General features: G+C 40.9%; 1 protein-coding gene, 1 long non-coding RNA gene and 1 pseudogene across 3 annotated transcripts in view; 1 reads left to right on the top strand and 2 right to left on the bottom strand.

The window, feature by feature from the left end:
* The window catches only part of Ell2 (elongation factor for RNA polymerase II 2), a 66,096-nt gene extending 62,111 nt beyond the window's left edge, over nt 1–3,985 (bottom strand). The window contains exon 1 of the mRNA XM_027401851.2: nt 3,700–3,985. Coding sequence (XP_027257652.1) covers nt 3,700–3,846 — 147 coding nt within the window. The 5' untranslated portion in view covers nt 3,847–3,985. The remainder of the gene's footprint in view (nt 1–3,699) is intronic.
* Nucleotides 3,986–3,996: 11 nt separating this feature from the next.
* On the top strand, nt 3,997–27,711 carry LOC113834176. Of its 2 annotated transcripts, none has more exons than XR_003482574.2 (2): nt 3,997–4,414; nt 27,071–27,711. It is a non-coding gene; the product is annotated as an uncharacterized LOC113834176 (long non-coding RNA). The 2 variants fall into 2 exon arrangements; XR_003482573.2 differs by having other exon boundaries at nt 3,997–5,235.
* On the bottom strand, nt 14,289–14,437 carry LOC113834212 (annotated as a pseudogene).

Genomic DNA, 27,711 nt, shown 5'->3' with positions numbered 1-27,711 from the left:
ATATATAAGCATTTCTGAAACTGGTTCCATATTCAAAGTAAGTGAAAAGCAACTTCTAGCAGACATTCATTCCACCTGTAACTCTCAGCATTCCCATGCCTATTTACAAACATTCTCCAAATTTCTTCTCTGAAAATAGAAAACTTGAATAACAAAGGCAAATCAACTTTTGTGTGATCTGAGACAACCAAGATGTCAGGATCTCCACTGGATGCTATTTCCCTGAGCCCTGAGAACCCAGAGCTCAGTACACATGCTTGATTTTAACTATAGGATTATATACTTTGCCTAAATCATAGCTTCTAAATTCCTAACTCTACTTCTGTAAAGCCCCATGCCAAGAGGATTATTTAGAAGAATAAATCTAACAGATAAAACTATATGGACAAGCCGGGCGTTGGTGGTGCACGCCTTTAATCCCAGCACTTAGGAGGCAGAGGCAGGTGGATCTCTGTGAGTTCAAGGCCAGCCTGGTCTAAAGAGAGAGTTCCAGGACAGGCTCAAAAGCAATACAGAGAAACCCTGTCTCGAAAAACAAAACAACAAAAACCAAAAAAAAAAAAAAAAAAAAAAAAAAAAAATCATCTCTTTTATTATGTCAAAGCTTCTTGGTAACTATTTGTCATCAAGTACCGTCCTCTACTCATTTAGGAGCAGTTTTATGTAGGAAATAAAAATCTCCTCCCGATCCAGAGACACGCTAAGATCCCTAAACTTTCCTCTTGTTAACTACCACGAGCCAACAGTCTCAAACAGCAGTTACTGCTTATGACGGGAAGTGAAAAAGACCAAATAAATACCTTTCCACTAGAGGATGAAAGGGTTCAGGCAGATGCCCACTGCTAGCAACTGTTACTGTACCAGGTGGGGAACCCTGGTCTGGCTGAACCAGGAGAGGCACCCAGGCAAGCCCATGGGAGGCTCAAGCTATGTATTCTGGAAAACCCTGCAGTGTCAGTAGAGAAGAGCCCAGCTTTGTCATTTTCATCCTAGGTTAGACTCCATTTTCCAAGCCTCTTAACAACAACAACAAGTCTGGCTTAAGTGACACAACTAAGGTCAGGGGCTGGTTAATTCAGGGACAAGGCAGTGTCCAAAAGAAAGAGCTAAGTCAGCTTATTTAATGCCTCCCACCCGAAGCATACCACTGTTCCTACCGCCAGTTTTCAGGAGAATCGGAATTCTAAGGCTAATTTAATCTACCAGGCTTCACATTTAGAAAAGTGGAGACACGTGACTGATCTGATCCATTAATTTACATGCCAGAAAGAGAAAACCAGTGATGATAGAAACAGGTAGTAAGTACAGTTAAGAACAAGGCCACTGACTTCAGTATCTTTAATTGAAACAAACAATATTAAAAAATAAAAATAATAAGCTAATAGGGTTAACAAAGAAGTGATTTTTAGATCTGGAAAGATACTAACATGTAAACAGAAGTGAACTGACCACTCTAAACACCATGAAAAATTAAACGCCCTGTGGAAACACCAGGCAGAAGCCAAGGCCACACAAAGGCAAGAAAACTCCCTTCTAGGGCTCTAGGGGACATGCAGACCAGTGGACACTGGGGCTTCTCTGTCACTGCAGTTATCCTGGGCAGTACCTTCTCTTTTCTTCACTTCCCAACAGTGTGTGGTGCAATATCACTATTTAACTGTACAGTTTGCCTGTTGTCTCCCAAAGTGGCTGACTGACCTCCAGTTCCTGGAGAGGACTTCTCACTCCACTTTGCATCTTTCCTATCCCGGGGTCTGTTTGGTTTGGTTTTTAATTGGGGTCTCGGCTACTCTTCTTACATCCCTGACCTACCTTTTCTTCCTTCTGTCATTTCTTTCTATGCCTTTCCCTTAGAACCCACAACCTTATCTCTCCATCTTGCATGGCCGAGTTTCTCTCCACTGTCAGCCTAGGCCCCCATGCTTGCCTGTACATCTGGCTTTCCCCAGATTTGCCTCCCACTCCACGGGGTGCTGGCCTCGTTCTTGCCTGCGAACCTGTCTGGAGAGTAGCTACTGGCACATTCGGTTTGGAATTTCTCCTATCTTTCTGTGTCTTTACTGGTGGCAGTATATTGGTCTTAGCCATATCCGAGGTATTCTCCTGAGGCACTAAGAAGGTATATTTCTCTGTGCTTGCACTTCTCCCTGTTACCCTCTCTCCATCCTCCTCAAAACCTGTGACTATCTTCACCATATGCTTCTCTGTGCACAACATGTGTCCAAACAATGCTTTGGGAGCCTCCTGAGAGTTGAAGGCTCCCTTTTCTGTTTATAAATACCCTGCCATGTGAACTCATATACTCCCAAGATGTACACAATTGTTTGTGCCCGCCTCTGTGTGTATGTATGTGTGTGGGAGCCCCTGGAAGCTCTGCTGGCCCAGGTTTCTGCCTCTCCGGTGGCTCTTCCGAAGACTATTTTTCTCTATATGCATTTAAAGTGCTTGACACTAGTGGGAGCTCAACAGATGTTAATCCTTTCCTCCACTTTTATCTAAGTATGGGAGGTCTAAGTCGGGTGTCCCTCTGCCTAATTGTGCCTGTTTCATGAGACGAACTGGAATATATTCTTTAGTAGGCACTGAGCTATTTCAGAAAGCCCCGCGGGACGTAGCTCTATCCGTCTCTCTCCCTGAATAAAATGTCACTGGTTCCACATATGGTATAGCCTTTCCCTTCGACAATGTGTCCACTTTCGACTCCCTACTCCACATCCCCCTACCACATGCCCATAATCGGCTTCCTTGTATCCTCGGGTAATTAAGTGTCTTTTGGTGCCCCACTCTTCTAAGTATGAAAGTGTTCCTGGGTTTGGACTCCAACTGCAGATTATGTGCCCCTGAGCCTCTTCCTGTAGTAGACAGGCGCTCGGAGTATGGTATGAGAGGGACACCTCAGGTTTCTCTCTGGGGCCCAGGAAGAGATCAGAGTCTCCCCACAACCTTCGGGCTCGCGCCTCGCCTGCCTACCACAGCGAGTCAGCACAGGACGAGGCGCGCCTCTCGACTACGCCGGGCTTCCGAGAATTCCTTTCCCCAGAACCTGCCGTCCTGTTCCTGGCTCTAGTTGTGTTTGAGGCTTCTGGTGTCTCACCCCGGGATGTGAGGTTGCCGTGCTGCCACACAGGTCGCGGGACGTCTCCGGGAACCCCAAAAGTGCGGGCGTTCCCGAGTCCCGAAGAGTGCAAGGTGTGTCCCCCTCCTTCCCTCCCCTTTTCCTCCCCTCCTCCTCCCCGCAGCGCCTGTGTCCTGGCCTTCCCGAGTACACGGTGTACACTCCCGCCTACACGCGGGGTGCCAGCGTCTCCAAGTCCCCGAGAGTACAAGTTCTGTCCTCACCCTCACGGGGCGCCGCTGCCCCTCGCTCAGCGGCTTCTCTGGCCCCGGTTTCTTTACTGGTAGCTGCGCGCGCCCTCTCCGTGGGTAGGGCGGTCGCCGCGCTTCTCTCCTCGGGACCAGCGGGCGCCGTCGGAAAGTCCCACAGCAGCGGTGGAGCCCAGGCCCGCCCGCCGCCCCCCGCCCGCCGCCCGCCACCGGACCGCGACGTCGGCGCCCCCGACCGGCTCCGCTCCGCGGGCACCGAGGTAGCAGCGGGAGCCAGCGCCCCACCGGCGCCGCGCCAGGGGCCGGGCAGAAAGCGCAGTGGCCGCCGCCGCCTCCCCGAGCGCTGCCCAGCTGGCCGGCCGGCCGCTAGCTCACCTTATGGCTCTGGTAAGTCTCCAGCGCCCGGATCGCCGTCTCGGTGAGCTTCACATGCAGCACGGTGATGTTGTCCTGCCCCAGCCGCCCGCACGCCAGCCCGTAGCGCTGCTCCTCCCGCAGCCCCGCCGCCCCCCCCGCCGCCATCTTAAACTCCCTGGGGTGCCACCGCGGACGCCGCTCGGGCTCCAGCCTCCACTGCGGCCACGGCTGCTCGGGCTCCTGCAGCCGCCGCCACAGCCACGGCCATCCCGCTGCTGACGTACTGTCATAGACTGCGCGCAGCTAGACCTCGGGCTTCCACCGCGGCCCGGCGCCCCACCCTCGAGCCGGCGCCCCGCCCTGGCCTCTGCTCATTGGCCTGGATCCCCACAGAGCCGCCCTCATTGGCCGTCCTTCACCTCAAGGGGGCGGGGCCCAAAGTCGCCGGAGTTTTGCTCGGGACGGGACGTCCGACAGAGGAGAGGCTGACGTCGGGGTGACGCTCCGAGTTAATCGCATCTGACGTCACGTCTCGTCTTAGCTCGCCTGCGGCGATTGGCTGAGCGGCTTTGGGGATCCCCTGCTAATTGGGCGTCAAGGTTACAAGGTCTGGTTGTCTCAGTCGGAGCCCCGCCCCTGAAGGGTAATAGAGGACTGAAGGCAGTAACAGAGTACCTGCCACTGTGGTCCGTGGTGAAGATCCCCATCCGGTAAAGGCAGGACAGGTGACCAAGTATGGATTTTATCTTCCGACAGCTGCAGAAGCTTTGGACCTTGATGTGCCTCTGTGGGGGCGGGCACAGTAGGATGTCTCTAGAACTTTTCCTTAAAAGGAAGTTCGGTAGTGGGGTGGGACAGACTATACTTTATTCCAGACTTGAAATTACCTAGTCGGCTGTAGTCTTCCATAGTTGTATGGAGCAACTGCAGTACAAAATTATGCCAAGAGATTAAATGTGTTTCGTGTGGTCGGCATGGTACAATAGAGTTGAATATAAGGTCTTTCAAAACCAACTCATACATGCGTTTGGTCTTATAGGAACAGAATATGCCCTGGACTCGCCATATGATTAGGGCTATGCCTTCTTAATGGGGCATGTGACACCCATGTTTGGGGTTTCTTCTCTCAGAGGACCCTAGAAGAGAACTGACCTTGACCTCGGTGAAAAGAAACATGGACAGCCATTCTCTGTTTGTTTGAGATCTGTACGTTTCATTTGACAGGCCTGTGAGAAAACCTGGCTAGGCTTTAGGCTAGGAGAAGGTCTTATTGAGGTTAAATGGAGGAGGTAGAGGCCAAAGTGTAAGGAGGCTTGGCTTACTTCCCACTCCAGTTTATGCTGTGTGTGGGCATGCCTAGGGTAGGGCGTTAAACCAGTCCTCTTTAAGCTCTGTGTGGATAGACTAGAAAAGTTTCCCGGATGGGTGATCAGAAACACAAGACTAGGGCGGTGATGGTGCATGCCTTTAATCCCAGCACCCAGAGGCAGAGGCAGGCAGATTTCTGTGAGTTCAAGGCCAGCCTGGTCTACAGAATGAGAAACACAAGACAAGGTAAGGAGGTAACATATGAGGGAATAATAATACTAATTTTAAAAATACCACAATAAGGCAATTGCTGAGCTAAGGCTGAGGGATTGACTGTGGAGGGTCCTAGGCTGGCCTGAACTACAAACCGAGCCCCTGTCTCAAAAAACAGCAGTAACAAAATGAAAAACAACAACAAAAACTAAACAAAAAAGAAACAAGTGAAAGATTTTAATGCAGGGATAGGCATTCTGCTTTAAAGATAAAAAGATACCCCTTTTTTCGTTTTTGTTTTAAAATTTGAGACATTCATTGCTACTCTGATTGGAAAACCTTACCATGTGTTTCCTGGAATTCTTTTTATAGACATTTAATCTAATTTAAGCTAGATATTTTTCTAGCTTTTTAATACAGTTGGTGCTATGATCTCCTTTGATTTCATATCCTCTCCATACCTGAGTAAATCTCCCTTTTTCCAGACCCTTGAGCATTCCATGTTTATACTGCAAGTCTCAAGGAATTATCTTTCTGTAGTGTAAAGATTAAATAAAAGCACGGATGTCCGCCGGGCATTGGTGGCACATGCCTTTAATCCCAGCACTTAGGAGGCAGAGGCAGGAACTCACAGAGGTGAGTTTGAGGCCAGCCTGGTCTCCAGAGCCAGAATAGGCTCCAAAGCTACACAGAGAAACCCTGTCTCGAAAAACAAAAAACAAACAAACAAAAGCACGGATGTCCAGTCTAGTTTCATCAGGAGATAACACTTTGTAAATTGCCCTGATTTCAGCCCATTGATAATGGTTCTGTTAACATGTGATATATACCTGTTTAGTATTCATATAGTGTCAGTACACTGAATAAGGAAATTAAGGCAATAGTAAAGATGATAAACAAAATTTACTTTTACAAGGGAAAATAAAAGCTTCATATTTCATCATAAAATACCTTATTCAAATACTTCATGTCTAAGTGAAATATAGTCTAAAGAGGAATTCTTGGTGAACTCTTTTTATTCTTTTTTACTTCTATAGGGAAGAACTTACCACATCTCTAAAGCCTTAGTTATTTGGGGGTGGAGTGAAGATGGGGATGGGGGAGGTTTGACTAGAACAAGTTAAGCCTGTATCCCACTGCTTTTCCGGTGGGTAAATCCCTGCCCACAGGAGTTCCTAACTTAGTCTCTTCTTACTAAAAATTCTGATGACATCCAAAGGGTGGGGGAGTTTTCATTGTAGCTTTCAAATGTCTAATTTCTGCTCCCTTTTCTAGTATCTGATTATTTTCTTAATTCTAGGTAAAATTTTCTCTGTCCTTATTTTAATGGGAATCAAACCTTTTAATGGGTAATATGGTGTTGTATCGAGTTAGTGTTTATTTGCACTTTCTTTTTCCCTTTTGAGCTTTCCAACTGAGGGTGGGAGAAGTCTTCATAAGCAATGTCCAAAAGACTTCTTGATGGATTATGCCAACCTAAATCACATGGTCAAGTTGTGCTGCCCATAAAGATAATTAATCTGAAGGAGGCTGACAAAAGTCACCCTTTGGGATGGTTACCACTGTGTGCGTGTTTTCTGTGTCTTTGTTCAGCTTAAATAATTAATCATTGAATGCCAGCTCAGTGTAACATGCTGTGGAAGAGAATTTAAAAATTAAAGCTTATGGTTTCCAGGGGAGTTTTCTGTATAAATGTGAATGAACCAACACAGAGCAAAGCAATTAGAGAATTAGTAAATGCTAATTTGGGTATGTTGGTGATGAGCTTAAAAAATGCAAAGAAAGAAGTCTAGGGAGATTTTTGTGGAGGTGGCAAAACTTCTAAGATCTCTTGATGGCCAAGTAAATTCTTAATAAGTAGAGGTGGTACAGACAGAGAGAGGCCAATAAAAATTACTGTAATAATCACTCTAGGTAAACACATTCATTTTGTGAATGAGGAAACAGACCCCGCTAATTTAAAAGCAACGTGCCTAATATATTATATTTGGAAGAAATGGTTCTGAGTCAGCTTTTAAATCTAGTGCCTGTGTACACCAAATAGATACTGTTGTGTTTCACTGAAGAAACCCACCTGAGTGCCATGAAAGGACAGTGGGAGATAATCTGAGCCAGGGTTTACCATGGCTCTGATATGTGCATGTGTAGTTTAAGCAGAGGCTGCCTGACCACTATGGATTTTCTGTCCTTCACATGTAGGAGCAACCCCCATCTCAGGTTGCTGCATATTTAGTGACCACTTCCAATGTCTCTGATATCTTCTGGACCCATTTGATATCCTAATAAGTGAAACAGACCAAACAAAATGTCATAGGGATGGTGGTACCATATTATGGTGAGCTGAGGGTATTTAAAGACCTGACAGTTTCTTGGTCCAATAGATTATTCTAAGTGAGCTTGAAGGGGTTCAATGCTGACAGATTTAACTTTTAGGCAAAGCTAGATGACAATAATTTTTACGTGAACCTTTTGATTTTTATTAGCATCTAACAAAACATTTTAATGTATATTCTCTGTATAGTAAAGTCTCTGAGCCAGGCATAGTGACAAGCCTGCTATCCCAGCACTTGTGAAGCTGAGGTGGGAGAATTAAGTGTTCCAGGCTAGGTTGGACAACAGAGTGAGGGCTTATTTAATAGTTTATGGTTAGAAAGGGTCAAGATGGACTGAAGTGTTATATAGATAAAAAGAACCAGAGGATTTGAACTGAGGTGGCTTTTGGCAAACATCTTCTATTTCTGTAGAATGTATGTTTATCTAGGGTTGGATTAAGGTTGGATGTTGGAAAGGGAGGTTGAGTGTTTCTGTAGCTATATATACAGAGAAGGCCCAAGTCAAACAGTTGTCTGAAAGGGACAGCCCATCATGGCAGTCCTTCAGATACCCAGTTCCATGCCCCCTCTTGGATACTAGGACACTGGGATTGGTTTGTGCATACCCTGGTACAGGCAGCTGTAGTGATATTATCCCGCTTTGGTCTTAGCCTTAGTAGAGGTAAGAACTCTTTTAGTGGCTTGGCTGCTTTGCTTTTCTGATCTTCAGACAAGATTTATTTGTTAGATTTCAAATAATATATCACTTACAGGCAGTCCCTGCTCCCACCCACAGGCTATCCTTCTATGACCATCCTCTTCTATACTTAGCCTCCAAGGCTCTTTCCTCCTTGCAGGACAGTCTAACTCTGAGTTATTTGATCTAGGTGTAGGGAAAGTTGGTTAACCTCTTGGTACCCTATCAGCCACTCAGCATCCTTACATCCTCTTCTGTTCTTTTCCTTCGTTGACACTGGGAGCTGAGTAATGATAGTGTGAGTGCACAGGGTTATCTTTATTCTTTGTAGATTTATTGAACACAACAGATTCTTTTCCAGAAATCTAGTACTTCATTTTTTACTAACACCCCTGTAAACTGTTTTTTTGCTCTAAAGGTAGTGGGACCTGGGAGAATGGAGTCAATAAATGAGGCAGACTAAAGTCTCATACAATCGCCAGCTTTATTCACAGCACCAAGCAATTTATATTCTGAGGGTTAAGTGTGCAATCACAAGGGCAAGCCAAATATGGCCAGCAAGCCTCAAGCAACAATAAACGATAACAATAGTCAGTTGTGATGAATAATCTGAAGTCAGCTCAGTCCTATCTACTGTACCTGGGAGGGACATAAAAGCATAATCCAAGAGCAATTCTGTGTTTTGACGAAACTGAGGTCACATGACTGTTTCTTGAGGTTTTTTCACAAGAACTCACAAATCTCCTGACATACATAAGCTTCTTTCTTTCTGATTTTGTTGTTGTTGTTGTTTTCTTTTCTTTTTTGCCTTTTCTTGTTTGAAGAGACATCTTTAAGAGGTTGTCTGTCTTTTGGAAAGAAAAGTCGTATTTATTAATTTTCATACCAAAACAACAATAAAACTCCTGTCTTGATGAAGGGAACCCAGTGGGCAATATCTCTTTCACACATGATAATTGCTTTATGGCTTTTCAGCATAGTACAGAGCCCCAGATGATGTCAAATAGATTCTAAGAACAGTGCTGAAAAGAAGCTCATATGTTTCCAAATAAATTCAAGATTTAGGTAGAAGGGGAATGCGCTGCTTGTCTGTCCAACTTTTCACTTCTAAACATGCTAATGGTGAACAAATATCATCAACACCAAGAAACAGGGTCTGAACGAAGAGCCCAGTCTTGAGTGATGAGATTATAGTCATGTCCCACTATACCAGGCTTACTAGCTTATTCCTGATAAGGCTTTATAGTTTAGAAACAATTAAGTTATATTATCTCTGAATTTCTTTCTCCTAGAACTTTGTGAAGTAGCTATTGTTCTAGACTCTCTGTACTTTTGTGATAAATGAGACTGAGAGAGGTTGTGTATGATTCACGTTATGAGTAATAGAGTCAGACCAGATCTAGCAATCTACTTTTGGACATGGCTTTGAGGTCTGAAGAGTTAAACTGATCATGCCATGTTGGCCCCTCGTGAGCACTGGGAACTGGTTTTGTTGGTGCTGTTGAAAGAACACTGAATCATGATTTGTGCTGCACTGCAACCTTTTGTGTAATAAATATGTAGAGTACATACATGCCCATTTGAAAAAACTCATGATAATTCAAAATGATTCGATTTATAGTTGTCATATCATTGCTTATATTGCATGTCACTAATACACATGATTTATTTGACAATGTGTCTTTGGTCAAAAGTACCACAACACTGCCATTTGTTCCCATGGGAAAATGCCCGTTACTTTATGCCATGGTTTCTATCTAATAAATACATGGCAGAAAGCATACAATAAACATAGCTCACTTATAACCTTTGAAGATCTTTCTGGTTCAACTTAGAGGGTTAGAATCACAACTGTGGTGGGTCACATTTTATTTTCGGTCATTCAAATACTGACTCAAGTATTTGGTCCTTGGTCCTTTATATTTTACTGGTTGAGGACCTTTTGCTGTTGCTTGGAATTAAGCAACACGATGCTTTTAGGTTAGAATATTTGCAGAGCTAGAACTAGGCAGGGATGTCTAACAGGAGGTGAGCTACAAGGATAATGACATAGTAGCTCAGGCTTGCTAGAAACTATTCATCTCAGCACACAGGAAAAGCTTCATGAAAGAGTTAGCATTGGGGTGTAAAGCTTGTATTATGGTTGGAGACAGTGTCCCCCACAGGCTCATAGGACTCAATGTTGTCCCCAGCTGGTGATGCTGTTTGGGAGAGTGGAACCTTTGGGATGTGAGGCCTAGCCACCAGATGTGACTCCTGGGGTGACACTCAAGGGTGATACCCTGGTATCCCCTTTGCTTCCTGGCAGTCTTAAATGCTAGTCAGCTCCTTCTAAACATATTGCACTGTGAACGGAGCCAAGCCAGCCACCATGCCTTTCCACCAGAAGGACTGGTTGATACTCCCTCAAACTGGGAGGTAATATAAACTTCTCCTTCTTTAGGATGCTTCTGACAGCTGACTGTCACAATTGTGGGAAAAGGGACCATTGAGTTTTGTACCTGTGACAAATTACTAAAACATTTTAAGTATAAGGTTGTTAGGAGCTAGTGGGAGATGAGTAGGGAAAAGAAAGTACTTTGGTTTAACTGGTGCTTATATGACACTATGATGGTAGCTTTTCCTGTAAGCTTAAGGAGCACAGACTTACCAGGCAATGGTGGCACACGCCTTTAACCCCAGAACTCTGGAGGCAGAGGCAGGCAGATCTCTGAATTGATGCCAGCCTGGTCTCCAGCATGATATCTAGGACAGCCAAGGTTGTCCTAGAGAAACCCTGGTTGAAAAAAAACAAAAACAAAAACAAAAAAACAAAACAGAAGCATAGACTTGTGAGCAGTGGGATGCTAGTAGAGGCTCTTGAATTGGAGCTATCTAATTCAATCTGGAGTATTCAGGGGAACAAGGAATGAGTAATAGATGATAATGGGAGATACTTGGAGAAAGAAGCCAAGTTAGTAAGCAAAACATAACCCCATAGTCAAGTACCAATAATAGGAACAGGGAGGAAGAAGATGACATAAAAGACTTCATGACGGGGGAATGGATAGTTTGGCAAGGCTGTTTAGGTATGAGAGATGAGATGTACCAGAAATTACTATCTTCATGTCCCTAGGAGATGTGATAGGAAAAATAAGGAAATGGGGAGAAGAGCTGGCTATATTAGAGCTACTGTTGGACTCAATGCCTGGCAAACATTTGAAAATGTGGGTCTAATACCTTGGAATCTACACCTTGGAGTAATGTAGTAGAATTGAATACACTTTCTAAGGGAGATGATGAGACAAGAAGATGAGAAAGAAAAGAACTGGGAATTCTTCCCAAATTCCAATCCTACCCTAAGGGCCACACACCTCTCTTCTATTTAGGATTATGGCAACAGGTACTTCTCATACTGGCGCGCGTGCGCGCGTGTGTGTGCGTGTGTGTGTGTGTGTGTGTGTGTGTGTGTGTGTGTGTGTGTGTGTGTGTGTGTGTGTGTTTCCAAGATCTTCCTAGATTGACATTACTTGCAGTCATTTGCATTCAGACATGTTATATTTTTGAATGGAAGAAAAAAAGTTGGATTCATTACTTCTCTTTAGGCATTATTTGGTACACACTCATAGAAAGTTGTCTTGGCTTTGCACACCTCACAGGAAGTAGGTGCAGGTAACAGTTTGGGAGCTTGATGGCACTTTGATCTGGAAAGTACAGAGAACAAAAGAGATTACCAGGGAGAGTAAGTAGAAAGACCAATTACCACAATGGCTTTGTACTAGAAGTTTGAAATAGGATTTTCTAGTGAGATGATGAACAATTTGAGGCTCAAACAACAATTTGAAAATATATTTAGTAAAAGCTCATTGTTATTAATAATTATCATGCATTTACTAAATATAGTTTGCTGAGTGTACACTAAATTCTATCCTAACTGAACCAAAATTTCACTCAGACCAACTGAATTTTATTCAACTGGGAAAGGAATGGAATCCATGCATCTCCGGAGCTAGTATTGATGTGCCATGTCACTTTCAAATTGTTTTAGCAAATTAATTTTAATAATATCTAATTAACAGAAATGTGTCTGGGACTCTATAATCTGGTTCCAAAAGCATGGCCATGGACTGAGAATAAGGGGAACTTTGGTTTCTGATTCTGTTTCTCTAATTCTTGCCTTAGACAAATGACTTCTGTTATGTAAGAAAATGATTCTAGGTGACTTAAAAGCTCATGCTATTTGAACGTCAATGTTTCTCCTGAAAATTTCTCATTTTTTCTCAATGTAAAAAATACAAAAAGTGTAAGGTGTGATTTGATTTACCTGCAAAGGAGTATTAAGTTCGCCAGAGGTACCCACATTTCTTAAAAACCACAGTCTAGAATGTTGATGATTTATCATGACTATGACCATGGGTGAATCCCTGAGGCTCAAGTCAGCAGATTAAATTAATCTTCAGTAGTATAGACAGTCAGGCAGCATAAGTATTATTTTTCTTTGGCAAACACATATGAGTGAGCTAAGTATTATGCATTATTAGCATGTACTTGGCCTTGTAGGAAACTGCCAGTTTTCCACGATGGTTGTACCATTTTGCATTTGATGGCTTAAGTTTCTCTGTGACCCTAGCATTTGGTAACTTAGTATTGTTAGGTTTTTTATTTATTTTAGTTGTCTTATAGCAGTGCTCCTCAACATTCCTAATCCTGCTATTCTATTATATAGTTCCTCATGTTGTGGTGACCTCCAACCATAAAATTATTTTCTTGCTACTTCCTATCTGTAGTTTTGCTACTGTTATGAATCATAATGTAAATATCTGATATGCAAGATATCTGATAGTGGTTGTGACTCACAAGTTGAGAACAACTGTCTTAGAGGATACTGAAATAATTTCAATTTAAACCTTGGTTGGTACATGGCCTGAACAGCTCCTGTAGATAGTAAACTATATCCTAGCTTGGTATGGTAATAAGTTGAAACCTAAACTAAGAAATTACCTTTGCCAGTGTCTTTGGGTTGGAGGTGTGATGCTGGCTAGTTTTATGCCAGCGTCTTAGTTAACTGTGAAGAGACACCATGACCATGGCAACTCCTATAAAGGAAAACATTTCCTTGGGGCTGGCTCACAGTTCAGAGGTTTAGCCCATTATCATCATGGTATGAAACACCAGCATGTAAGTGGACATGGTGCTGAAGAAGGAGATGAAAGTTCTACATTTTGCCATGCCAGCAACAGAAGGAGGCAGCGTACCACACTGGGCATAGCTTGAGCATATGAGACCTCAAACCCCACCTCCACAATGACATACTTCCTCCAGCAAGGCCATACCTACTCTAACAAGGCCACACCTCCTAATAGTGCCACTCCCTATGGACTCAACACATGAGTCTATAGGAGCCATAACCACCACAGTCAGCTTGACACAAGCTAGAGATATCTGAAAGGAGGGAACCTCAACTGAGCAAATGCCTCCATAAGATCTGGCTATAGGGCATTTTCTTAATTAGTGATGGATAGAGTGTTCCCAGCCCATTGTGGGTGGTACCATCCTTGGACTCGTGGTCCTGGGTTATATAAGAAAGCAGACTGAGCAAGCTATGAAGAGCAATCCAGTAAGCAGCAATCCTCCATGGCCTCTACATCAATTTCTGCCTCAGAACAATGATATAGAACTTTAAGCCAAATAAACACATTACTCACTAAGTTTCTTTGGTCATTGCTTTTCATCACATCAGTAGTAACCCTAACTAAGACAAGTTGTTCTGTTTGTTTAATTTGAGACAGAGTCTTCCTATGTAGCCCAGGCTTGCCTCAAGTTCCTGTTCCTTCCTCCTCAGCTTCCTTAATGATGGCATTATGGTTCTGTACCCTTAAAGCCAGGGTTAGAGGGTATCAAGCAACTACATCTCAGCCAATCACAGCCTTTGCATTTCAGCCAATCACAGGCTTCAAAAGTTAAATGCTCACTTTGATCAATCAGGTTTTTCCTCCTCCTTCCTCCCCCTCCTCTTTTTTCATTTCTTAGAAACACTTTAATAGTAGTTTTGAAAAGCATTCCTGTATCCTGGTATCCCACAGGGTTTTAACAATAAAGACTGTTACTTGTGCAAATCAGAATATGATACCAACTAAATGGGGATGGCCTTGCCAATAATTAAGACTAAGGTTCTCCCATGAGGTTGTTTCTTTATGCATATTATTACTTTGCCTATGAATGTCACTTGCACCTGTGGTAGATGGGACTTACCCATCTTTGGAATAATGTGTGTTTCTACAACCCCTTTTCTTGGTCAAGTATACTTTGTTAGATTTGACTGGTCTCATTTTTTTTTCTTTTAAGAATAGTAGTGTCTCAATTATGGCCTTAATTTGCATTTCCCCAGGGACCAATGCTACAGAGGTGGTTTCATGTGCTAACTTGCCATGTGTTTCTCCTTTTGTAAAAGTCTTCACATCTTTAGTACTTTTTAAAAATTGGGTATTGAGCTGTTTTCATCTTAAGTTTTGTCACACACAGACACACTTATTTTTTTGTCAGTAGATGTCTTATTAACACTTGGTCTGGGTCTATGCCTTTACTTTTTTATTCTCTTAGCACTCTCTTTGGCAAAACAAACTTGTTTTTAATTTTGATGAAGTCCAATTTACCATTTTTTTCTGTTAGAGATAATACATTGATGACATGTTTAAGAACTCTGCCTAGATCAAGGTCACAAAGATTTTCTCATGCATTCATTTCCCTCCAAGTCTTAGAACTTCCTGCTGGTATTTAACTCTGTTGCCCATTTTGAGTTAATTTCTGTCTGAGATAGTGTCTGGCTTCACTTTCTGGCAATTAGCATTGCACTGTTTGTTAAAAAGTGTGTTCTCCACTGAATTACCTTTGCACCTGTGGCAAAAATCAATTGTGGACCTATTTTTGTCCTCAGTGCTCTTTATCGACCACTGTGTCTTAGTACCTCACAGTCATGCTTATTGTAACTTTACGTTGGAATTAGCTTTTGAACACCACTGCTAGGAAGATATTCTGTGAAGTACTTTAGCCAATTTTCCTTTCAATAGTCTTATGCAAATGAATTATTTCTCAACACTTTTACTGTCTCCTAAGTTCAACTTGGACACTGATTATAACCCTAAAATAAATGGTGGCCATTCTTTTACCCCTTTATTGGATATAGTAAGAACTCAGCCCCTATGACATTTATGTTGTTTTCCCAAATTAATGTCAAAACACACAAAAATTTCTGAGAGCATCATCTACTAAACGCTCAGCTCCAAAACTTCCCTTGAGGAGCTTCCCAAGAAGTGAGCACCTCTGACAGGCCTTTGCCTAAGCGTCCAGACTGTGGTGATACTTTACCAGTCATTAATAACCAGCTTCCTGTCTGGTAGAGTGGCAGTTGGTGGCACCCAGCTGTTCTGACTCATCCTGTTTAAGACAGCCTTTTGAGGAGTGATATTTATAAGAGGGAGATTGAATGATGTCTGATTGGGAGATTTTCTTTATAAAGTAGTATGATTTCTAGTGCCTGGAAAATTGAACTTTTTGTCTTCTTAGCAGGTATCCTCCAATTTCCATTCTGTGTGTGAGCTCAGTGAATAGATAAAGGTTAATTTTATTAGGTATTTGTACCAGCTGTTATTTTCTCCTAAAAAAAAACAAACAAGCATTGCAATTTCTTAAAAAAGACAAGAAAAATGCTTTTGCATTAGTCATTTTTTTTAGTAGTTTCTAAGCTTTGTGTCTTTTGATATTCTCCCAAAGTCACAAAATTCCCTCCTCAGGCTGTGATCTGTTACACTTGGAGATGGTGGGAGAATTCTTGGGCTCCTCAGGTGATAGGTCTGCATACCTTGAGGGTATGCCTTATTCCTGGGTTGCTGAATTCAACTCCTGGTTTATTTTGTATTCGTCATCTTCTTAGTTCTGACAGGCTTAGAATATTATTTTAATATTTTAATTTATTGTTTGGAGGTGGAAATCCTTATAGTTAGAGGATAAAGTGTTATAAATACACCAACAAGAACAATATTGGAATAGTATTCCTTAAAATGTTCACCAGGAAATATGATTAGTTAAAAATTAGTTAAAAATAATTAATTTAGAAAATTAGTTACCAAAATAATATTTTTTCTTACTTTAGAAAAGATGAAAGAGCATGCAAAGAAGAGTCTGTGATTAAGCTTGGGACATGGCACACATTAACTCACTGTTATTAGCAGCCTTATATATGGTAGACCAGATTTCCTCAGCATCTCTATAGGATTCTTTGGTACATAAATAACTATATCCCTAGATAAAAGGAAATTAAATTGCAACTGAACTGTTTCTAATACTAAAAGTACTGGTTTCTGTAGCTAATCAAAGTTCTGCTAGAAATACAGCATTTCCTAACAAATGATTTTTAGCTGTGTATTGGTGACACCCTAGGGCAGAAGTTCTTAGACCTTGCTATACATACATGAGGATCACCTGGGAGCTTGTTAAAATTTAGATCCCTGGGACCCAGTCCTGAGAGATTCCAAAGGTCTGGGAAGTAGCCAATAATCTGCATTTCAATAGCCTTGCTTTCAGCACTTTTGGTCATTTCAAACAAGGTTATTACATTTTTCAAACAAATTATTTTGCTCTTACTAAACTTTAAAAATTGAATCTCATTTAGCAAAGTGTTATAAGACAATGATGGAACTTTAGGCTTAGTGGTAACTGATTTAGAATTCCTAGGTATAAACTAAGACATAGTATTCTTAAATTAGTATTCAATACACAGACTTAAGCTAGACTTCTTTCAATTAGAAGTTATTAGGTACACAGTTTCCACTTTCTGGTTATCTGTACACTCACAGATAGTATTAGATAAGGGATAGCCCAAGAGTAGATACCTAGGGAATTTCACAAGGTTCTTTTATAATCATTTATTGCCTACTGTGCCCTTAATTATGCTACTCAGTATCCCATTAGGTTAGTTGTGTATTTAGTAATTGGTCCCCTGGTAAAAGACAGGGGGGTTCAAACCATGGTGCTCCATCCCATAATGGTCATGCTGGAGACAGGACAGAAGTTTCGGCTTTCTACCCTGTTTCCTTTCTAAGAATAGGACATTTTCCACAATACAACAGGAGTCCCTATGGAGTTATATGCCTCTAACTTAGGAATGTACCCATGACCTACTTTTAAAAGTAATTTGATGAGGCTGCCAAACATGATCAAAGCCTAGACTACCCACTAGCTATTCTGAAGAACTAGAATAACTTTGATATTATCTGCCACATCAACAGCTTTAATCCATTTTGAATAGGGTTTTCTCCTATGTGTGTTAATACTTAGACTAGATGAAACACGTCTAGTGTCTGGTTCAAAGCAGGTGCACATATAAACTCACGTAAGTTGTTTCTATACATATACAACAAATGCTTGTTTGGATATGAAGTATCACCTAGAAAGATACTGGCTTGCTGCAGCCTTGATCTCTAGCTAGTAGGTCCAATAACTGAGGGGTGATTGGATCATGAGAGCTCTGACTTTGTCAATGGATTAATCCATTGATGGATTTATAATTTGATGCCAATGTTGAGAAGTAGTAGGAATACTAGGAAATTCCCAGTGTACTGGGGTCATACACTGGGAAGATAGGCGTTGTCCCAGCCCTCTCTGCACTGCCTCTCTTCTATCTTGTTGCTCCAAGGAGAATGAGCATCCTCTCCCACATGAGCCTATTGCTATGGTGTTCTTTGTGTCTCAAGCCCAAGGCTATGGAGCCAGTAGAACAAAATTCCTGAAACCATGAACCAAAATAAATCTTTCCTTTTCCAAATTGTTTCTGTCAACTATTTTGTTTCAGTGATAATAGTTGACAAACCAGGGCTGAAGAGATGGCTGGTTGTTAAGAGCACTAGATGCTCTTGCAGAATACCCAAGGTCCATTCTCAGTACCCACATACATGGTACCTCACAAACATCTGTAGCTGCATTTATAGCTACTCTCTCTTCTGACCTCTATAGTCACTGTATGAATGTGGTGCACATACATACATACATAGGGGCAAGGCACTCATACACATAAAAATTTTAAAAATAAAGTATTTTTAAAAAGAGCTGACAAACCTAAAGGGTAATCAGATTTGCTGACCTGGTATTTATATTCAGAATTCCTCAGTCGGCAGATAAGAATCCTAAGAATCTTTCCCTTGTTGAAATGAATCCAGTGCTTGTGGTTCTTTTATAAATACTTGGCCTAATAAAACATTTCTGGATTTTTGGAATCCCCACTTTGCATCATTTAAGTCTTTTTGGATTGTGAACTGAAGGGGTTCTGTTCCTGCCAAGGACTCATTCCTAATCACTACCAGCAACATGGTGCTGACTTGACTTTAATTGGTTCAAGGTGTTTCTAAATGATTGATCTCATCTATCCTATTTGTGCTGGCATCTTTAATAAAATCAGTCTACATTTTCTAAAGTTATTTACCTATATGTAGCTTTTTTTTTTGTTTTTTGTTTTTTGTTTTTTTTGTTTTTTGAGACAGGGTTTCTCTGTGGAGGTTTGGAGCCTAACCTGGCACTCACTCTGGAGACCAGGCTGGCCTCGAACTCACAGAGATCCGCCCGTCTCTACCTCCCGAGTGCTGGGATTAAAGGCGTGCACCACCAATGCCTGGCTGTATTTTTGTTTAGTAAAAATTCTATAGCAGCAGCAATTGTGTGGAGTGCAATAGCCCTGGGAAGATGAGCTGAAGGACCCTGGGAAGACTGGCCAAAGGACCCTGGGAACATAGGCTGAAGGGCCATGAGAACAGATAGCCTAATCTAGGTGCCACAGAGCTTGTGTGTGATTTGGATCTGTTGCTTCATTGTCTGGATGGGCTAAGTAAATTGACTTTGATAAGACTCAATTCATCACAAGTAAGTGAAGGTGGCAATAGTCCTATGTCATGGGGTGAAGCATTAAATGGTTGACATACTCAAAACACTCAGAACCATTGACTAATATTGGTGAAATAGTTACTAAAGGGGAATCCTACACAGGGGAGCCTTCCTTCCAGATCCAGGATTAGGCACAGACCACACTCAAACACCTATTTTTACAGAGATCCTTTACCTGGGGAAGAAAAGTTAGTGTCTGCTTTCTGACTCAGGCAGAAAATCAGCAGCAAATGACTTTGCAAGTATCATTAAGAAGAGAAAGGGAAGGTCTGTTAGAAGGGGCTAGGGTATGGTAGTAAAGGAGATAGGGGATGAGGGTGAAAGGGAGGGGGACAAAGGAAAGGGGACAGAGGTATTTGTCCCAGAGGGACAAAGGACTGCCTCTGGACAAAGAGGAGACAGATGTGGCCCATAGGCAAATGAGGTGTTTAATTTTAATTGGGCATGTTAATTAGGTGAACCAAAGGGGGTTTCTGATTTCTGGGCTTTGGTAGTCAGCCTCAGGAGGAGGAAGTGGCCAAATACAGGAAAAGACCTTGGTGGCTAGCTTTAGGAATGTAATTTAATGGGTTTTGTTTGTTTGTTTGCTTGTTTGCTTATCAAGACAGAGGGAATGGGGAGAAGGGCAAGGCCTGTCTGAGCCACATGCTCAAGTGGGCCAGGGTCCCTTCAGATACCATATCCAAAACTTGCCCTACAATTTTGAGCAAATTAACTTGGGATGGGGCTTAGGCATTGGTATATTGTATAAATTCTTACATGGCTTTATTGTTCAGTTAGGTTGAGAATCACTGGACTAGGGTGTCAAAGTCTAGGCTAATAGATACTGTCATGGATATATATACTTACGCTTTTTGTTCTTTCATTTTCTACAATTAAAAGTGTTTGTGTTATTGTTTTGTTAGGAAGCATTCTAGTAAGGCATGACACATTAACAACAAATGCCCACTAGCTATACTACTTTATAATAGAAGATTCTTTATTACTCTTTGCTCATGCGTGTGTGCTCGCACAGGCACACACATACAAGAATGTGAGTGAGTACACACATGTATATATGTATGTGTGTGGAGGCTGGAGGACAACCTTGAGTATCATACTTAAGAAATTCATCCATAAGCTTTGTGACTGGGTCTTCTGTTAGCCAGTTCCAAAAAATTACGCTAGTTTTGTGTGACTAAACTTTACCTGGGGAGATGCTAAAAACACATCTATTCACCCCAGATAAGGGATTTCAGAACAGACCAAAGTACTATACCACTAAAGCCCAACTTGGTGAACCAATGAGTTTTATTGGGATTACTTACAGGAATATGAGGGAGGGGTTACTTACAGAAATATGCATGAGAGGCACAAATAACTCAAAGACAAAAGCATCACCAGAGCCCACCCCAACATGGGTGCCAGCTAATAAAATCTGGGAACCTGGGGCATACTGCACAGCCTGCAGGCAGTTCAGCAGATTGGAGAGTATCCTTTGCAGTTGCCTTAGTTGGTCTGAACTTCTTCCAGGCAACGGGTCATTTCTGCTGCCCCCACGAAGCTGGCCTGGTCTCAGAGTCATCTTTGCAGCTCAGCTTCCTTCAGTCTTAGAAGGACACTTAACTTTTATTGTTCACTCTTGCAGAAAGGAGCCTATTGAATCTGGTCAATTTCAGGGACTTTTGGAAGCTTTTATGGGTTGTTTGCCTTTCTGTTTAAGGAGCTTCCCTGTGGATTAGAATGTTTCAATCTTAGAAGAAATCTTCCAAAACAGCTAGATTGGCTGGCCAGTGCAGCCCAGGGATACAAATTCTCTCTCCCAAGCCTTGAAATTATAGGTGTTATTTATGTGGAATCTGGTAGAACTCAGGCCCATGTGCTTGCAAGGTCAGAGATCTATCTGCCTGCCTCTGCCTCCTGAGTGCTGACTAGAAAGGTGCCCACCACCACACCTGCCCCAGTTTAGATTCTTAAAGATTTTAAGTCAAGCAGTTTTTCAGCTCAAAGCGTGGTAAGTTTTTCTCTATAGCAACTTCAAGTCCCTGTCCAATAACATCTTGTGGAAACTCACAGAGATCCACTTGCCTCTGCCTCCCAAGTGCTGGGATTAAAGGCATGTGCCACCAATGCCTGGCTACTCTATTTCCTTTTTAACCATTTTATCCTTTTTCTTTTCTTTCCTAAGCCTACATATATTTTTAAATACACTGTAAATCCTTTATGGGTATTTCTTTATCTGAATCTGTCTTTACTGTATATCTCTATCTTTTTCTGGCCACGAGTCTTTTATCTGCTAAACAGCATTGCTAAAAGAGCCATGCAGTTTTTGCCATTTATGCTGAGTCAAGAAGCCTCCCTTGTCGGTCGGTGTTGTCCCACGCCTTTAATCCCAGCACTCAGGAAGCAGAGGCAATCGGATCTCTGTGAGTTCGAGACCAGCCTGGTCTACAAGAGCTAGTTCCAGGACAGCCTCCAAAGCCACAGAGAAACCCTGTCTCAAAAAAAAAAAAAACAACAAAAACAAAAACAAAAACAAAAACAAAGGAAGCCTCCCTCAAAGGAGCCATGAGCCTCCTCTTGTCTTTAGCAAATAGCCCATCTGAGAAAATGCTGCTATCAAGAAGACATACTTGACTTTGTTCTTTTGTTTCTAAAATCCCTATTTAAGCTTTTGTCAGGTTTTACGTGGAAATTCGTGCAACCCATGTTGGCACCATTTTGTTGCTGGATTTTCTTTTCCCATCTGGTCCTGTTGCTGCTTCGGCCCCAAATAAACACACAGATGCTATATTAATTATTAATCTGTTGGCGGATGGCTAGGGCTTCTTACTGGCTAGCTCTGTCTTAATTATTAACACATTTCTATAAATCTAAGTATTTCCACATGGTCTTGGCTTACCAGTGAATGTCTGGACCTTCTATTCCTTTGTCAACTACATAGTGACGGTCTTTGGCAGGCTCTCTCTGCCTACCTTTCCCAGAATTCTTGTCCTAGTCCCGCCTATCTCTCTACCTCATTGGCCAGACAGTGTTTTAATCATCAACCAATAAGAGAAACATTTATACAGAAGAACATCCCATTAAGCCTGGGCTATGTGGCTATGGTGGGATACTGCACAATTCCCCTTACTAATTTTCCATCCTCAGGTATTATGATATAGCAACACAAAAGGATTACTAAGATAGTGCCTATAACCTTGGACCTTGGGATCCCTGCTAGGTGTATATAGATTCTCTCAAGGCCTTATCCTGAAACTAAGCACTCATACAACATGTTGGCCACTCTGTTCTCTTATTCTATTCTATAACCTGAAAAATGCCTTGTGCTTTACATACTTTTGTTATTGCTGTGACCAAATAATTGACAAAAAGCAATGTAAGGGAGGAAGGGTTAATGTTGGCCTATTGTTTGATGGGTACAGTCAGTCATAGCAGGAAAAGCAGGGCAGGACTGTGAGGAAGCTGGTTATACCATGTCTATACTCAGGACGCCAAATGAAGATGTGTTTATAAAACAATGTGTTGAGTTTGAGGGTAATGCATGGCAATAAGAGCATGAAATACATGGTCACATTATATCAATAGTCAGGGAGCAAGAAGGGTACAGGAAGTGGGCCTGGCTGTAAAATTAAAGATCTACCTACAGTGTCCCACCTCCAGTGAAGCTCTATAGATTCCACAACCTTCTAAAACAGTATGATAAGCTGGGGAGCAAGTATTCAAATATATGAGCTTACAAGAGACATTTCAATTTTAAACCATAAGACTCTAGGAGACAGTAGAGAAGTATTGGGTATCTTTACTCTGTGCCACCCAATGCCTTTTGTAACCTCTAGTGGCCAAAAATGTACAAGAATAGGACAGTCTCCATACTGAATATGCTTTATATCTGATTTGGAAGGTGGGTAAGACACTGTCCTCTTTCATGAGCATGCCATGGTATCTACATGGGACAGAGATTGGTGCTCCTCTATATCTCCCTGAGACAGCTGCTTAATCTACTAGGGCTCAGTGTCATCAGACATTTGTGGGTAAGGACAGGGACAAAGATGTTACAATTGCAAAGTGCTGGAGTACAAGGAAACAAGTCTCCAGAAAGGTTGACATGCCTGTAGTGCTGCTTGCTAGGACATGGGTTGGTCCAGTGAATGGCAACTAATATCATTAAAATTTGGGTTTAGTCTATCTCAGATATCTTCTACTAATAACTGTACCATTTTTAACTTGTTAAAGGATAGTTTCTTTAAAAGGTAAGACTTTGCTGTACAGACAAGGTTAGGCAAAGACTTGTTCAAGTCTTTAGCCTGCAGTAATTAAAGGCTAATTTTGAAACAGGCAAGGACCTCTCCTAAACTGTTGCTCTGTCATCAGAGGCATAATGGTACTTACCCTCATAATTTTTAGAGAGTTAATAAAATAGATAGATCATGGGATTCTAAGTGTGATTGCTACCATTAATTTTAAGTTAAATAGAAAAGAATGTCTTTCTACTTTAGTAGCTGGTGACATTTGAAGAATATAGGAGTTAGGGAGCTACGACCTGTAAAATTTCAGCTGGGGCCCTAACTAGGACTACTTTGGTATCCATCTTCTTTCTGTCAATTGATTCCAACTCTTGCCAACTTGAGGAAGGCATGTGGGCATAGAGCTAGAAACCACCCATCCTTAACTAACCTCACAACTAGCTGTGGCCATTTTTTCTTGTTTTTGTTTATGTGCTTGTATGTGCATGTCTATGGAAATGTATATGTGTGTACATCTGTGTGAAGACCAGAGATCATCTTGGTCATTGTTACTCAGGTGTTGTCCATTTTGTTTTTGAAACAATAGCCTGGAACTCACTGTTTATGCTAGATTGACTGTGTGATGTATGTATGACTACACTCAGATGTTATGGATCAAACCCATATTATCATGTTTGTACATATACTTTACCTACTCAGCAATCACTTCAGCCTAGGGACCATACTGTCTGGCAAAAGAATGTGCACACCTCTGTTCTTCCTCATGAGAAATTATTTATTCTCAATTTCCTATTTTATCTTTATCCCTTCTGAAACCATGGGCATTGTGAAAGAACAGCCTCTACCACACAACTAATGACATTTCTTGAGAAATCTTGGACTCCAAGACAGCATTGATTTGAATGTGCAGGTAACCCTCTGGGCTAGGGCTGTCTTCTCCACCCTGGCCACTGTACATAGCACTAGACTGTTATACGAGTGAGAAATAACCTGTTTTGTTACCATGACCATAATTTGGAGTGTCTTGGATATAGTACAATACATTAAATCATATCCCAATGTATTAAGGTCATATCTGAAGGTATTGAATACTGAGGAATAAGTATTTTATTCAGTTTCTCTAGTAATTGTGACTGTTGGTAAACAAGTGAACACAGCATAGAGATTGGGGCTGTTGCTCAGCAGAAAGCTAGCCTGGCAAGCACAGGCTGTGGTTCAATACCCAGCACACAAAACAAACAAACAAACCTGGGAAACTGGGAAGAAGAAAATGAATAAAGAAGTGAAAGTAGCAATAGTGTGTTCTAAATATTCCTACTGTCCTCTTAACAAAATATAAGTTTTAGAGAGGGACACCCCTCCAGGAATCCTGAAATAATTGATATGTCATTGTATTTTACAGCAATAGATTGCCTTTTAAGTTTTAAATAATTGAGCTGTGAAGACAAATGCTCAAAATGATTTTAGGACATTATTTATAATAACAAAAATAGTAAAAATGATGTGATTATCAGTGAAATGTGTTGCATTTCATATTGCAAATCTAAGTGAGCCAAAATGCCTGAGATATATTGACTTAAAAATAGATAATACTTGAAATAAAAGAAGCCAGACTTAAGAAAATACATATGATCTAAATCTTAAAAAAAAACAAAACAGAAAAACAAAAACAACAACCCTAAAATCTGGAGCTGGAGATGAGCAGTTAAATGCACTTACTACTCTTGGAGAGGATTCTGGTTTGGTTCTTAGCATCTAAATGGTAGCTCACAACTGTATGTATGTTGACTCATGTTCCAAGGAATTACATGCCTTCTTCTGGCTTCTTCCTCTATTCACACAATGCACATAAACTCACACAGGTGTACACATACATACATATGGAATAAATAATAAACATTTAAGGAACAAACTTAAAATTAGGAAGTTATAATGTTTACAGATGTGTGGATACATGGTAAAATTAAGGAAGTAAAGAACTGCTATCAGAAAAGATATAGTGGAGACCTTTGGGAAGGAGGCTGTACAGAGTGGTAATTAAGAGCTGGGATGAGGGACTTCTAGAAGGCTGGCAGTTTTGCAGTTTAGTTTGTGTGGTAGTGTTTGAGAATTTATTGGTGTGTTCACTACCTGTGTTTATGTTAGATTTCACCATGATAACTATTTGAAAACACATTTCAGACCCTGAATATGTATTTATGTGAAATTTCACAGGTATACATACACAGGAAAAACTATGGATTTTCATTACTACTTCTGGACCATAAAAATGTGGAGTAGGAAAAGTTTTATAATTTGTATTTTCTTCTAATAATCATGTTACTTTACTTAAAATACCTCTTAATATATTACATGTGATTGTAGAATACTCCATTTGATCTACTTCTATACTTTTTACATTTATTCAAAATCATGTTACTATAAAAACATGTTCTCAAAGCTTGCATATGTTTATATGTGTACACATATATGTATTCATATGTGGCTGTGCTTGGGGGAATTCTGAGATATCGATTTAACAGTGGTCACTGCTGACAGAAGCACATGGGGGATAATGCTTTGAGAGAGGAGAACTTTTACCTTTTATTACAGAGAATTTTGATTTGTCTGAATATTTTCTTAAAAAATGTGTGTTACATTTAAATTTATAGCATATACTGAATGCAGTACATTTTGTTTTCTAGGAAGAATTGTCTTGAAGGAATAAAAAGGGGCCCTTTAAAAAATGTCAATATTTTGGGGGACTCATCTATAGGAAAAGATATTGTAGAATAAAACCCTCATCTCCTCTGTTCACCCCTCACATGGCAGAACCTCTGACATTGGGCCTATTGAGACCTTTGCAATTAGCCCACAAAGACACTCTTTAACACAAGCATAATTCCTGGTCAGTAGAAGGTATTCAAGAACATTTGCTGAGTTCACTGGAAAACAGTACAGTAGTTAAATGATATGTGACCTATTAGATTTTCACTGCTTGCTATATTTCAGATTTTTTATTTTTTTTGTGAGAAGATTGATGTATAGAACATGATTTATAGAAAGCAAGTGATTGGTTTCTGTAAAAATAAAAATAAAAACATTAGCCTTTTGGGTCAGCCAGTATTTTAATATTATTAAAACATGCACTAGATATTTTTAAACTTTTAATTCATATTTATAGTATATCTCAATTGTTCCCTGAAATTCAGAGTCAAGACCTAACAACCAATTAAGAAAACTTTACTTGAAGACTGAATATATTTTAGGGTGATGAGCTGCTATTGATCAAAGGTCTGATATAGAAACTGAGTAATCTGGGTAGTTTACCATTTAATGCTGATGACTGGATATTGTCAGTAAGAAGTAGTCTTTTATAACAGAATCAGCTATACAGATGTAAAATTGAACTTATTACAAAAATAGAAAGTCTTTGGAATAATGTCCAGTATTAGACTAAAAATGCCTTGCCCCAAACACTAGCCAACAGACTTAGGTGTTTGTGAATTGAGAATACTTTTATCAATCACATAGCATAATGAAGGCCCAATAGATTGTAAACTGTTAGTAATATTATCAAAGTAGTAATATTATTATACAGATTACTTGTTGAGGTGTTAATAGTTTGAATATGCTAGGATGAGCAAAATCATTATTACAATTTGTTTTACTTGTTCTAAAAACATTTTCAAGTGGCTACTCAAAAATTTAAGATAACATATTGTGCTTAAATATTTATTTTTTAGTGCCAGAAGAGGATTCAACTAGAAGCAGACCAAGAGTAAATAATCTGTCCTCCCTTACTTCCTAGAAGGGAAAGGACCTTTAAAGAGAAGCCATTCTTTGTTCAAAGGCACAAAACTGATTGGGAAGAACTGAGATCCTGGCCATCTGTCCTGATTTTCTGGTTTGATTCTTCTGCAGTTCCTTCCACCTCATGATAACAAGCAATAGTTGAAAATCTGGGAGATCCTTAAGAAGAATTGGAAGTAGAAAATAGTGGGACCTTGGTATCCTGTTTTACGCACCTCTGTAAACGCTGTGGGTTTGTTTGAGTGTTCAGAAAGGAAATGGAAGTCTAAGGGATAAGAAAACAAAAGATTAAAAAAAATAGTCATGGCTTGACATTCAAATCTGTTGGTTACTTAAGTAGCCTTTTCTACCTTCTTTCACATCTCTGTTTGTTCTCCTTGCACTCTTGGGGTTGTTTTATTTTCACGTCACTAAAGCAAAACCAATTGGAGCAAACTAATTTTTTGCCTCTGCAGCTGTAGATGAAAGAAACATAAATCTGTTCTTGCTTTTGTAAGCAGCAGGCTGATGAGACTGGTGATTTTGCTTTAAGAAAATAAAAGTTCTGCCTTTTAAAGGGCACTTGTCAACAGAG

Source organism: Cricetulus griseus, chromosome 2, assembly GCF_003668045.3.
Source record: "Cricetulus griseus strain 17A/GY chromosome 2, alternate assembly CriGri-PICRH-1.0, whole genome shotgun sequence".
NCBI lineage: Eukaryota > Metazoa > Chordata > Mammalia > Rodentia > Cricetidae > Cricetulus > Cricetulus griseus.
This window is presented reverse-complemented; position numbering and strand designations above follow the sequence as displayed.